Source organism: Leptidea sinapis, chromosome 17 (assembly GCF_905404315.1).
Source record: "Leptidea sinapis chromosome 17, ilLepSina1.1, whole genome shotgun sequence".
Classification (NCBI taxonomy): Eukaryota; Metazoa; Arthropoda; class Insecta; order Lepidoptera; family Pieridae; genus Leptidea; species Leptidea sinapis.
Window position 1 is genome coordinate 13,984,780 of NC_066281.1, and position 15,451 is coordinate 14,000,230.

The 15,451-nt window shown below is 37.5% G+C and overlaps 1 protein-coding gene across 5 annotated transcripts in view; it reads right to left on the reverse strand.

The window, feature by feature from the left end:
- Nucleotides 1-15,451, reverse strand: part of LOC126968898 (histone deacetylase 7-like) — a 110,795-nt gene that overhangs the window by 66,765 nt on the left and 28,579 nt on the right. Inside the window, exon 1 of one of the 5 annotated variants that reach the window (XM_050814053.1) lies at nucleotides 12,153-12,301. The exons of 3 other annotated variants lie outside the window; for them this stretch is intronic. Coding sequence is in view for 1 of the 2 variants with exons in the window: in XM_050814052.1 (XP_050670009.1) it covers nucleotides 12,149-12,167 (19 nt within the window). In the remaining variant the exon portion in view is untranslated. Of the gene's footprint in view, nucleotides 1-12,148; nucleotides 12,302-15,451 lie in introns of those variants that run through there. One more of the 5 variants, XM_050814052.1, reaches the window with a different exon arrangement.

Consider the following 15,451-nt stretch of genomic DNA (forward strand, 5'->3'; position numbering starts at 1 on the left):
CAGCTAGTCATCCTGATGACGTTTTCGCTACAGGCGTCCATTCTCAAGACGCAGTTTAGAACTTCGTCATCGTTCGTTTGAATATCTATAATATTCTATAAAGTTTAGTGAAAATAAAAATTTGGAGCTTGATACAGTATTGAGCCACGCCCGGAACGACTACTGGGCAAAGTGAGCACCAGCTCAAGTGCCTGTGTACACCACAGATAGAGAGCTACTACCGATTACTGTACCAATGAACAGAACGAACAGAAAAATTTACTATGTGAGTCCCTTCCTCACTTTATTAGGTTTTACTCAAGCGCTGTTGTCACTACATACATTATAAAATATTGTATTGTACGATTATATTGTCAATTATATTGTATCATCAAGGTAAACTCCATATACAAATAAAAAATGGATAGCTGTCTTCATGACCAATCGTTAAAATGGGGGTCCAAAAGGGTACGATTTTAAGACCTCTTTCATTCCTGATTTATATTGATGGACAATACTTAATGTTTTATATCAAATCTTATCATGCTTATCATCAGTAATGTTACATAGCAATCAAATCTTAAATTTACAATGCAAAATGTTAAAAATGTAGATGAAAGTGTTTAGTTAAACGGACAGTAGATAAAACCAGTTGAATCTGCTACAGGTATTTCTTGGTCCATTCCAAATAACAATAAGGGGGATATGGAAGGATTGTCTGATAGATTTAGTTAGTCCTGCAGCATACGCGGTTTAAAATATTATACAAATAACTGACATAGATACGGCGCACCTATTTAGCTATAGACTATGTCCTATGGGATATTATTATGGGGCAATGCAACTAATATTAATATTCAAAATCTTCAACATCAAGTGCTCCAGAGGAGTGCTATCCATGCTATTTATAACCTACTTCGTAAGCAACTATTATGAGATATATAATAGAGAATATACACGCGATTGCAAAAAGTGGGCACTTAAGCAGGGCATAAATTTTTGGTTACCTTTAATTTTATTGTTAATTTTATGTATTTTTTTATGTTATCCTCAGAATTTTTGAAAATCAACATGAAAGAAATAGTTTTCGTTTATCATAAAATTTTGCGGTTATATTGCGTGGTATAATAACACCCTGGTTCAGTTCTAACTCGAGCCCGTGTAAGCCCAGTGCGAGTTCGTCAGTTTGACACACAACCACTGAATATGTGTGCAGGAGTGTATAAGGATCTTCACGATGTTTTCCTTCACCGAATGAGCCTCGCTATAAACATACATTTGAATTCGGAAAACCAAAACACATTAGTAGCTGCCGGGCAGAAATCGAATCGGCGGCGTCTCCCAGTAAGCTCCAACTCACGCAATATTTATTTCGAGTCCTATATTGCACTGTTATAGTTTGATAACAACGAGCCTAAGCCGCTCAACCACAAGAAAGATAGTTGTGCCCGCTACTTAACGCTATCATAACAAATAAATTTTACTAATATAATAAATTTTAAAAAGTACTGTCTCGCCTTACTGAGTACACCAAGCTTTTTAGAGGCCAGTTTGGCCTTCTCTTCCAAGTGAACACGGAACTGAACGTCGCTCGATATATCGACGCCAAGTATGACGATACAGGCTGTGTCAGTTTGAGGAGTGATCTCGAATCGAGAGGATACGACAAAGAGAGACTTTTAAGCGGTGAAACGCACAAACTTGTGTCTTCTTTGGTTGAATTTTACTAAATATTGTCGGCTCCATTCGGAGACTTTCCAAAGCTTAGTCTCAATTTTGAAAGAAAGAACGATAAACATTTATTTATACACACACACACACACAAAACAAAAATGAAACAACTTAAAAATATAAAAAAGGGTGAAGTTTAAAAAGGAACCACCCAGCATGTGTTGCAACACAAATATGTTGCAACGCTGATCTTCTGTGACCCCCGCGTGATTTCAGATTTGATTTTATTTCAGACACAAGTTTGTTCCACTGCTCGTCGACGCTATCCCGGAACAAGTTGGCACGGCCGGTTTAGGAAGCATAGCCTATGTTGTCGTCTGCATTACAATGAATACTGCCGATTTGCAGAATAAACAGTATAAGGGATAGCACGCAGCCTTGCGGGACACCAGCCTTTATGGGTATAAAGACGGAGCATGCACCGTTGATAACAACCTTGATGCTCCGGTCGGCCAAAAAGCTTGTGACCAATTTGCACAACCTCTCCAGAAGCCCATAGGATGGCAGTTTCGCTATAATCGCTTCACTTTATGTCACACCCGATTGAAGGCCTTCGCCATGTCCAAACTCACCGCCAACGCCTCTCCCGTGGGCGTTAAAAAAGCCAAGAAACACGATCTCTGCAGTGGGGATCTCCTCCAACACGGAATCTATAGCCATTTGCGTATGCTCAAGGAGCCGGTCAGTCTCTCCGCTAGGATTCGCGGATGATCATCGCAGTCTACGCGCAGCCAGATGGTGGATAGGTCCTGTCCTTAAAGAATACTCAGGCGTCGAGAACAGACATCCTCCCTGACGTAAACGCACACGCCAACCCGTGGTATAAAGGAGTCCCAGATTATACCCCAGGTTCGAGAGGTAAGATGTATCAGCCAGAGAGGATATTTTTATCTCGGTCAAAAACAGCAGGGCCGGCTTCGTCCTCAGGTCAGGTGGAAGTGGACGGAATTTAAATTTGAGCGAAAGCCCCAGGTGTTGCATAAGTCCACAGCGAATGTGAAATACGCGGGACAGCCTGGGCTTCACTATTAGGTACAGGACGCCAAGGGCGGATTCTCCAGGACTACATAGCCTGGTATCGTCTTGGAGTAGCCTATTTTTATTCCGTGCTGCCATTTCTATCCAGACGGGTCAGGTTTTGACCTCCGGATAACCCACAGACCGAACGAAACACAGCGGCAAAACCTCTATTTCATGCCGGTTTTAAGTGGGACATTGGTATTTCTCCGAGCGTGCCAGCCTAATTTGTTTGAGTCCCTTAGGACCTAACGTGACATTACCACTCATGAAATGTTACGAAATTGATGAAAAGCCCTTCTTTTCTTCAATATCGTAACATTTGTTTGGTAGGTTAAGGTTACTAAAATATGAATGACTGGCTCAGGTTAATAATTTTTTTTAGTTTCTTCCTATTCGTTTCAGGTCTGCATACATTTTTGAATGGGTGGTTTTTGACTCAAGTGATTTAAGATCCTATTTAGAGAAAAAAAAATAATCTAGTATTTTAACATGTTATAAGAGGTTGCCTGCAGAGACTGCACACAGTCATAAAACGAATGTGAATGAAGGGAAACGGTAGACCTTTGTAATTTGTGTCGTTAGATCACACGTGGCCACGTGGATATATTGCTATATAGTTTTTTGAAATACAAATGTTGTTATGTATATTGTTTTAAAGAAAAGAAATCTGTTAGACACACAAATTCCTCCTGTTTATGATTGAAGCGCAATTTAAATATTGATATAGAGCTGAGCTATAAATAGGAGCAAAATAGTGTTGAGGAAGACGCGCGTCACTGAGTGTTGTTGGTCGGGCGCTCCCCGCTACCCGCGCCGCTCCCCGCCCGCCAGCTCGAGGAAGCGAGCGGGTTCCCAATTTAGAATTGGCAATACGTGTTCAATATTTAAAACACGTCCTGTGCAGTGTACTCAGTGCGGAACACAAATACATTGCCACCATACTAGAGTACTACTCCGCAGCAGCTCAGCTACTGGTGAATTATTCATTCATCCGCCCGCCTGCGCCCGCCAACTACGACGTATGGCGGTAACTGATGAACGCCATACGCTCCCTTCCCAGTCTTGCAGAGAGCAGAGGAAGGACACGACCCTGTGAGGATGTCGCGGCTTCTTCTGCTACAATGATCAGAACGTGAGGCTAGGCGATGTGTTATGTGGCGTCCGCGTAGTAGGGCGGCCCGTCAGGAGGGCTACTACCAAAATCGAAAGCCGAGGTTTCGATCCGCGCGAAAGAACAACGACCTTCAAATTAAATCCTATTACAAAGTACTTCGGATCCGAATAGTGCGGATGGATTTCGTTTTGAACCATAGACATAACCATAAAAAGTAAAGTTGTAGTTACGATCATAATAATGCTAAACAACTAAAATGGAAATGTCATGTGAATTTGGGAATAAGGTAAAAGAAAGACAAAATGTCTAATCGCGAACTTCGTATCGATTTTCGGATCCGAAACACTTTCGTAATAGGAAAATGTACGATCCGTCAACCGAAAATTCAAATCGCAATTTTGGTAATGGGGCTCGCGCTTGCGGCCGTTCTCTTGACTGATTTAGTTGCATCCGAAACCGACTTCGAAAAAATAATTCAATAAAGATTTAATTTACTACACCTCTAATGCAAATCTATACCTTTAATATTAATAAAATGCTAGTATTTGTACGTGCTATCTATTGGGTTTAAGTCGGTTGCAAACCAAATATAATGGCCTAACTCCTAAAAAAGCAGTACACAAACTATAATTACATAATCAACGTAAACAAAAATATTCATAAGTGTTCATAAAATGAAAACTACAGGGTCAAACTATGTCAAATTTTAATGGGATCAAATGGCAAACATTACGCATCGAACCAAAAATCGGATCATAAACCTCAACGTAATCGGTGTACATACATAAAAAAACATACCAATCGAATTGAGAACCTCCTCCTTTTCGAAGTCGGTTAAAAATTCTAAAGCTGTCAATATTGATAAATCAGAGAGGCAATGAGTTTCTTGCCAATTCTCATCAAAGCACAATCTTTTTCGAAGTTGTAGCAAATGGTAAAAAGGTAAGTACTACCTATTTTACTAGACATTCCTAATTGACAGGCATGAGACAAAATCAAATTTCACAATCCCTAGAAATATCTTAATAACAGACACACAGTTACAGTTTTCTGCAAAGCCTTTACAAATTATTTTCATAAATAATCAAAAAAGGATAAGCGGTACTATTCACAAAATATATCAAGCAGCCTTCCCGCTAGCAATGTTGCTGTAAATATTGAATTACAGAATTATTTTATTCAAGAAACACTTGAATCTCACTTTAAAATGAATATAATTTCTAATGTTATTTAGGTATTATTTTATGGTAGAGGAGGAGATTTTTGGAGGCAAACGAGCGAATTGGTCATTTGATGTTAAGTGGCTATCACGGACCACGTTCTCTTGTAGCACCAGAGGAATCAGATAAGCGTTGCCGGCCTTTTAGAAGAGTGTACGCCCTTTTTTCAAGCTATACGTTAATATATAACAATACGTTAACGCTAGTTTATATATCGTAAAGTTCAAAAATCAATATCTTTTATTATGACTGATCCCGTCATACATAACGCACACATCGTCCACGTATCTGACAAACATTGACAATAGCGCGTCAAACGCGCGAACTAATTACCGTAATGATGTCATGCTGAGAACCAATCACGTAAATCACGCTGGGCGCATGACAAAGTAACTGACAAAGTGCATCCTAAAATCAACCTAAATTCAATATCAATAACACTCATTTTTTGTCATTGATATACATTGATTGTATACTGTATTATGACTTTTTGGCGCTAATAATTAACGGTTTAAAGTATGACAAGACTGCTTCAGGTTCGAATGGCAAGCGAGATTTAGAAACCGTTGTTAGATATTGTGGCCACATTCAACAAAGGGGTGATCAGGGCTCCAGTGGAGCTAGGAAATCATAATCGCGCGATTTGCCGCAACAAGAACACGACAGGTGCGGGCGTCACGATTGAGTGAAGACTGTCCCTTTTGATCGGCCGGCGTCAACATTAAGCCCTCGTAGGTACCACAGACCACTACACTGTCAACGTTTCCAGTATTGACTCAAAAATGTGCCTAAAAAAACGAATGTTTCACTTAGTTAATATTCTGTAGCCTACAGTAGGTACTGTACTATTGTATATTGTTTTTTTTTTATGACTATAAGGGACGAGACAGTGCCGCTCAGGATTCTTGAAAAGCCCAAAAATTATGAGCGGCACTACAATTATTGTGCTGGTCACCTTGAGACATAAGATGTTAAGTCTCATTTGCCCAGTAATTTTACTAGCTACCGGTATAAATTACTGCTTCACGGTAGAAATAGACGCCGTTGTGGTACACAAAATCTAGCAGGCATCCTGTGCAAAGGAGCCTCGTACAAGTAAAGTTGTGACAGCAGTGCTATTTTGTGTGGAATCCACACAGTTTATTATCCACACTGTGGATATATACAGAGGTGGATAGTTAGCGGAAGTATGAGATCTGAATGACGATAACATTGAGGCTCGGTGCGCGGAAGACATTGCGGAGACAATCATTTCACGGTCCGCCTCCTTCGGACTTCACACAACAACGAGTTTCTAGAACAGTGTCGGAGAACGCTCCTTGCGGTAGCCGTGGACCGTGCCAGTGGTACACCCGGGAACTACCATTATTTATACTCTACATCTCATTTCATACTACAACTTTACCTGACTTTTTCTAGAATAAAAATGTTGTTTAGGCAGGTTATTAATAATCTTATATCTTTAAACGAGCAATTCCTGTATATATAATATAATCTGAATCTTGGAAACGGCTCCAACGATTTTCATAAAATTTTGTATACAGGGGATTTCGGGGGCGATAAATCGACCTAGCTAGGTTTCAATTTAAAAAAATTGAGTTTTATCGGTGTTTTAATGAGAAACAGCTACAACAACATTAGAATACAAAGGTAATTTCGCTATTATATACAAGACTATAATATCTTATAGCTCATAACGCTCGCTATAAGTTTTTTTTGTTCAAATTTTGTACATTCTTAAAAAATCCGAGAAAGGCTCGTTCGTCCGGATATTAATTATTATGGCAGATAGCGTAGCGACTAGCTGAACCAACAGACGTTGTTCTATACATAATAATACAATATTGTTTTTTTATGAATTTATCAATAATATTTTATAACATCAAAAATTATTTCGTAAAATATGCTGCCTGTTGTTAGACCTAATCTCTCAATTTCGACTATACTGCTCTCCATTAAGAATTCCCATCAAAATTCGTTTATTAGTTTCGGAGTTCACTGTAAACAAACTGCAGGACACTGGATTTATATATATTACTAGCTGACCCAGCAAACGTTGTATAACCTTAAAAAGTAATTTAAAAAAATTCAATAAATCAAAAAGAAATCATATATCTTGAATACCCCAAAAATTCGAAAATTAAAAAATTTTTGGGGTGAAATAATAGATGACAACCGATTCTCAAACGTACCAAATTTAATACACTACAATTATTATATAAACCCTATTGCGGATCTGTGCATGGAACAGAATAATATAAAAATCACGATAGAAAAATAGTTGTAGATCGTAGAAGGGCGAAAATTCGAATTTGTAGGTATTTTTCAATGCTGAATCATAAAAAAATAAAATATTTCAAAAAAATATATATTTAGGGTCCACCCCTATGACCCTTCTCATTTAGGGGTATGAAAAATAGATGTTGGCCGATTCTCAGACCTACCCGATATACACACAAATTTTCAAACAAATTGATTTAGCCTTTTTGGAGGAGTTTGGTAACAAACACCGCGACAGGAGAATTTTAGTGAACAACTAAAGTCAACAACGTTATTTAAGCGACTGGGCTTGTATTTTTTTTATGGAATAGGAGGACAAACGGGCGTACGGGTCACCTGGTGTTAAGTGATCACCGCCGCTCACACTCTCTTGCAACACCAGAGGAATCGCAGGAGCGTTGCCAGCCTTTAAGGAAGGTGTACGCGCTTTTCTTGAAGGTACCCATGTCGTAACGTCCCGGAAACACCGCACAAGTAAGCTCATTCCACAGCTTCGTAGTGCGAGGAAGAAAGCTCCTTGAAAACCGCACTGTGGAGGACCGCTACACATCCAGATGGTGGGGATGATATCGTAACTTGTGGCGTGTCGTGCGAAGGTGAAAGTGGTTGTGTGTTTATGTAATGTTTTGTAAATATTGTACACACAAAGGTGATACATGTAATATAAACAATAATTTGTCCTTATCAACCTTAAACATATTATAAAATAACTTTTCAGTTTCAACCAGACATCTGGAGGACGTTATCTCAGATCCACAGCGTGGTTTCTTGTAGAAGCAGGCTAGCCCTTGTATTAAAGAAACAATTAATTTAATAAAGTGTAACTTTATGCTCAGATGTGAGTTGTGACGCCGTTTGACGCAATATTCTTTCAAATTCAAATATTTTTAGTCAAAATAGGATATAGGATCACATATTGAAAGTCAAAATCTACCAACCATTCCAAAAGGTATGCTTCACACCCGAGAAGAAGTGTTGCTTTATACTTATTAATTGTTTCTATTATGATTTTGATATCTTTTATGTGTAACTTCTTAGTTTTTGGTTTATTATTAAATGGAAAAGACACCACAATTCATGCAATTGGATCGAAATATCAGCTTCAAATAAATAAAATATAGATCGCGAGTACCCGTCATAATAATTACTATGATAAAAAATAAAAGTTTTAAAACATATGAGTTAAGTTTGTTTTTGAAAAGTATTAAGTGTGTAAGTATGAATTTGTATTCTGATAAATAGAGAAAAAAATACGCGTCGGAGAACAGAGGCAGGGTCCTGAAGCGCTGCGGTAAGCGCTACGAGTCCAGTACGTGCTGAAGAATGGCGAGAGACGACCATTATTATAAACTATTAGTTGCATTCGCAACTAAAAGTTTTATATGCATAAAATGTTTCAGCTATTAACGGCCGTTCCCAATATACAGTCTATCTCTTACTTGAGATAAAAATCGTAATTATCGTTGAATTTTCTCTCACAATAAACTTATCGAAGGTAACTCACCTGTCTGTCAATGGGACGACGTATAGCTACGTATACCAGCGAAAGAAGTTTGTATGGAAATTGCAATTCACGCGTCCCAATATAAGGCGATAAGAATGACTTATCGGGTATATTGAGACAGTTTCAGATTATTGACAGCTAATTACTGACAGTAGAAGGTAGTAATTTATCTCTATCTGTAGATGGTATATTGGGAACGGCCGTAAGTTGGCATATCGACATCCCATTCTGCACGGACGCACGCCAAGAATGGTCCAAACGCCACTAATAAGTAGGATAATGTTATATCTATTGAACGAACGTTGACGCAAATGTGGTTTCGCGAACGTCCTCGATTTTAACTTAAAGGAAAACAATGCGTCACACCGGCCGATACTTGGAAATAGAGTGGCGGAAAGTGGCGCTGAGACATCGCAATGCTGCCAAAGAATATGGTTTGACACTGCTGAGTGAGTGGCCGGCCAGTACGGCCGTACTACTGTGGTGGTCCTCCACAGTGCGCTTTTCAAGGAGCTTTTTTCTTGTGCCGCGTTTTCGGAACGATCCTTAAAGGCCGGAAACGCTCTTGTGGTTCTTGGGCTTGGAACGGCTTTTGGGCGGCAGTCCGTTCATTAGTTTAGGAGTCCATCGCGGCAAACAACGTGTCACGTATTTTATATTTATTAAGATTATTTTAGTCTGTAATTTTTTTATATTATTACGTTAATAAAAATTTTATTGCTCCTGACATGCAGACATATTTCATCATCTAATTTTGTTATGTGTTTAATTACTTACACCATTTACTGTATTAAATTAATTTGCATGCCAAGATAAACCTGACGAAACATGTGAAACTTTAAGATTGTGGCCACCATACCATGTTTTATACGCAAATAAAGAATTTGATTGATTGATTAAAATTGTCTCCAAGTTACGCGAAGTGTATCTGGTTCATTACATGTTAATTTATTGGAGTAGGCGTTATTTTGCGGAAATCCATAATTATCCAAATGTTTTGAGTTTTCTTGAGTGTTATTTCCGCCAATATTCGTCTTCAAACAATTCGACACCACGGACTAGTAAAACAATAAGGACTCCGTGTCACCTTACATAACAGTGTAGCACCAAAACAAGCCGATTAACGTGTAAATACATAGCCCCACGCACACACTTACACTACTACAGGCCGATAGGCGGTCATTATGAGAATTGTCATCGTCTGTGACAGATCAGTTTGCGTCTCAATAAAATATTTTAAAAAATGCCGTCGTGCGTTGTTTAAATTGTGTAACTAGAATCCCCCGTAACCGAACACACACTAGCATAACGGTACTTCACTTGCTAATATCACGGCGCGGAGTCCTTCTTTTTTTACTCGTCCGTGTTCGACTCTACACGAGGCATCCTCAGGAGATATTGACTCGCCAAACTCTGGCACGAGACTCAGTCTCGGTCAGTCAGTATTGACGAATAGTCGTGTATGGCACTGACTATTTGACGTTTGAGTGTGTTTGTTGCATCACTGTACATACTATATTGTAAAAGAAATGATTTGTAAAACAATGAAAATTTTTATCTTGATTAAAAAGAGTGGCAATGAGTTTCTTGCTACTTCTTCTTATTAGCTCTCAACCCTTTACATTGACATTCATAATTGTCATTACCGTGACCAACACGAATAAAGTGATTCTGATTTCATTTGAATATTGGCAGTTATGGCAGTATTAACACTCAAGAAAACTCAAAACATTTGGTTCATTACAAGTTTCCAAGTTGGCGGGCGTGTTCAATGTTATCTAAAAGTCACACACACGAGCGCAGCGCAGAGTGCACCTCGCTATCAGTTATCAGTTATCGCGGAGTTATTCCCGGGAGTTATTGACGAGCACTCGGACAACTCGGGCGACATATTCACAACGCGGTTCGATAACTTGACAATTATTCCGTACGAGTTTAATGTTAGAAATAAATGAAGAAAAATTCCTTTGAGAAATTCAAAGGCTGCCTCATCTAAGACAATTTACAGGAACAAACATATCATTTAAATTACCTAAATCTACAAATATATATGGCAACAGAGCAAACAACTACGTCATTCCTCTATACTTAAACGATTCTCCCTTAGAGATATGAATCAAAATAAATATATAAATCATCGTTAAAAAAGTACTTTTTACAAAATCCTTCATTAATATAATTTTATCTGGGGTAAGTTAGCTACTTAGGTATACAGCTAATTTATAATTGCTAACATTTAGATTAGTTGATAATTATTTTTTATTTTCATTTAAATGAATTCTATACTACTTTGTTTAAGATGAGATCTTTGTTGTAATAACTGTAATTGAAAATAATTCTTATTTTCTTTTTAAATATTATGTAATTTAATTTTAAGCGGCTTCACACACAGATAAGCTTCCTAAAGTTTAAGTGTGTGTTATTATATTGTAAGCTATAACTACATTGTATTTTAAATAAATATTATAAAAAAAACTGTTCACTTCTCTGCTATCATTACACTTTGTATTTCGTTACGACTTTCATCACAGTGTGGACAGAAGTGGGTCGGATGAGCTCGTATGATACAAGTTGGGGTCAGTTCGGACGCAGGCCACTGATGTGATCGACTATCGACAGTGACAATGAGTCCTTGACCTACGCAACAACACCAACGCCTTACTAGATACCGGCTCCGGACGGGAGTGCGGCAATCTTATGATCATCATCACGGTTCGTCGTAGTGCTCGTTTCAATAGCTAGTCCTCATTTTTTCGGGCTCTCACAGGGACCCGTGACGTATGTGGTGAGAGGCGGGTCACGGAGCACAGGACTGGCAATTACGATACAGTATACAGTCCACATAAACTTAACAATAACTACGAATAGGGGCGAATATCTCACATACATAACTTATTATAGTGATCACTACGATGATATTAAATTAAGTAATAATATTGACATACTTATACACAAATTATCTTGCCCCAATCTAGGCTTAGCCTGTACTATGGGTACAAGACAACGATATATTTTATAAATATACTTACTTACATACATAAATACATATAAACATCCCTGACTCGGAAATAAACATCTATATTCATCATATAAATGTTTGCACCTACCGGGATTCGAACCCGGGACCTCTTGCTCAGTAGGCAGGGTCACTTACCACTAGGGGTCGTCGTATAAAAATTAATTACTTAGTTTAAAGTTATAGTATGTTTTTTGTATTGTAAATAAATTAATTAGCGACGTATTTTTACTGGTCAGTCGGCGTGCTCGAGGTGTTGATAAATATAATCGCGCCTTGCTCACCTACATTGATGACATACATGAGCGGCCCGCTAGCGGACAGCGGTTCACTCCGGACTCCACTCAACGTCAACACTAAACACACAGACACACTCACACTGCCACCAGCACACGCAACACGTCCGCCCTGCTCGGAGCGTCCACGATCACTGGCTGTCGCCTGTCAGAGTGTCAGCACTCAGCACTCAGCTGTGCTGTGGGCGACGAGTGACGTTTGTTTATTGATAATGACACACGCACACGGTTCACAAGTAAACACACCGTGTGACGTTATTACTCCTGATTCCTGAACGAGCAGTTTTATAAACTGATTGTCCTCGCCGCCTCCCGTGCGTCGTATATTATTGAACACATCGACCACCGTGTAAAGTGGGGTCTTGTATGTGATGTTTCGGTTGTTTCGAGCTGTCTGCCCAGTGAACACCAGCGCTACGTGAACACGTAACTACTGTCCAATTTTAGTGCACGTACACCGAAGGATCTTTTCATCTGTTTTATGATCTTTAGAGGTATGTAGGCCTTATTGTAAAAAACACAAGGTTTCATCTTATTACGATGTAGATAAACATATTACATACAATACAACCAAAAAGTATTTATAAATTATTACAAAGTAGGAATGCTCCTGTGTTCTGTCTCTAGCGGTACAAGAGGGTGTAGGCCACGGTCGTATTTCACATATTATTTACTTTTTCATAATTCCATCGTTTATCTACACACGTGCTTTAAATCCTCTACAAAAGATGCTAAAACAGTTAGCTTATTGACAACATTAAAACACCCCAATATTCTGGTTACTAGGACTGGCTTTTTTAATGTACGCTAACTGTTTCAGAATCTTTTATAGAGAATTCATATTATGGGTGTAGAATAAAATCTTGTTTGTATGCAACCGTTGATAATTAGGTATTAAAACACTCATGTGCTACTATAATCTCACCCCCACCCACATTCGTGTTTTAATACCCCCTATTACACAACAGTTGCATAAATAACTATTAATTTATTTACCACCATGATATTATTCAGGTGTTATGCTCATTTTTTATTACCCACATACGAAGTAAAACGGCTGTTCATTACAGATAAAATTAAAGAAGTTTCTGAAGTTTATAAAATTAAATTATACATTTTTTATTTTTATCAATTTTGACAATTATTATAGAAAAATATGTGTCAACTCTACAATGGCTAGGTATCATATCATCATCCAAGAAATTAATAAATATAAGAATCGAAATGATAAATTATATTTCTGTTAAACACACAGTAGCTACCTAATAATTATGTATTATTTAATACAACAGAAATAACATATTGTTTATTGTTATTATGTACTAAAAAATATTAATATAAAAAATTATAAATTTATATTAGCAAAATATTAAATGAGCATACAATTACTAAATGTATCTATTTAAATCATACAATGTATCTAAAATTATAAAGCCTGGATAAGTCTACTAGAATAACTACAATCAGATCAAATGTTCTTTATGTATATAAATCCAGTGTCCTAATATTTGTTACCAGTGACTCCTAAACTAATGAACGGATTTTAATGAGGACTACTTCATGGAGTGCAGTTTAGTCCAACTCGAGAGATAGGATAGTTTTTAATCCGATTTGGAACCTATAACTATTTTTATTTCCAATATTTGTTTTGTATAGACATATTATTTTCTATGTGAGAATTTATTGATGCACGGTTTGACAGTTCTACTGTAAAACAATTTCATTTAATAACAACAGGGAGCATATTTTACGAAATAATTCTTGATGTTAATATCTTGAAATATTATTGACAAATTCATAGAACACAGTATTAATTTTACTATGTACAGAACAACTGTCGGGTCAGCTAGTAGTAGTCAGCTGTTTCTTTTTGTATAAATAATAATAAAAACAAAAATAAAGTCAGTCAAAAGATATTTTCAGCTTTCAGTCAGTTTTGAAACAGAGGTTAGCCAAGATAGGAACAACTTCACTTCTAGTATACTTTAATAATACAGAGTGTCCCAAAATTCAACGATAACCTGGTACCGGGCGAGAGGCCAAGGTATACCAGTTATGAAAAAAATAAGAAAAAAAATCTATGTCACTTAGTCAAGCGATGATAGACATTTTTCGAAAATGTTAAAAATTTGACACCCTTTGTCGCATTTTTAGGTACTGTGATCGCAATTTTCACAATTTTACAGTGATTTTTTTAATAATGTTATCTCAAATAACAGTGCTATTAATGGTAACCACAAATGAAAGTAATAATCATTGTTAACTAAGTAAAATAAATTAAATTTTGACGAGTTATGGTTTATAAAATTTATGTCAGTCAACTTTGACACTCTACGTTGGAAAAAAAATGTACTATGGCAAGTTTTTTTAAAGATGGCCCATTAAGTCTAGATTTCAAAATAGTACAACACTTGCCACTTTTCTTGCCAATAAAACTGCTATTTCGTATTTTTTGCGAAAGGAACTCATGGAAAATTTAATCAAAATAAAACGGTAAATTATCGTAACACTTTATTATCCTCCTAAAATTAAAGCAGATGCTCAAATTGTTTCCCTCCAGCACGAATACAAGCTCTGCATCGCCTCAGAAATGACCTGTAACCAGTCTTGCAAAACTCCTCCCATTGATTTCTTCTGATGCTGCATCAATTTTTTGGCGCAATTCTGTTACATTTTGAATTGGTTTTAAGTAGACCTTTTCTTTTATGCATCCCCAGTAAAAAAAAGTCTACTGGATTCAGGTCTGGGGACCGAGAGGGCCATGAAATTGGTCCAAGGCGTCCGATCCATTTACCGGGATATAATTCGTTTAAATATTCTCTTACAGGCCGGGCATAATGTGCTGGGCAACCATCTTGTTGATAACACATTTCTCTGTAGATGTTGAGTGGTACATCTTCTAGCAATGTCAGCAAATCATTTTGAAGAAATTGCAAGTAGGTGGCGCCATCTAAATTTTCAGTGAATTCAAATGGTCCAATTATTTGACCATTTAATATTCCTGTCCACATATTGACTTTAAATTGGTATTGGGATCGATCCTCACGCATCAAATGCGGGTTTTCCGTATGCCAACTATGAAGGTTATGTAAGTTTAAATAACCATGTCTTTGAAATGTCGATTCGTCAGTCCACAAAACTTTATTTAGAAAATCCGGATCATCACGAATTTTCGCTAACATGGTTCTGCAGAAATCAACTCTGGGTGCGTGATCACGTGGTAACAAGCTCTGCACACGTTGTACATGGTAAGGATGAAAATCGTATCGTTTTAAAATTCGATGTGCGGTA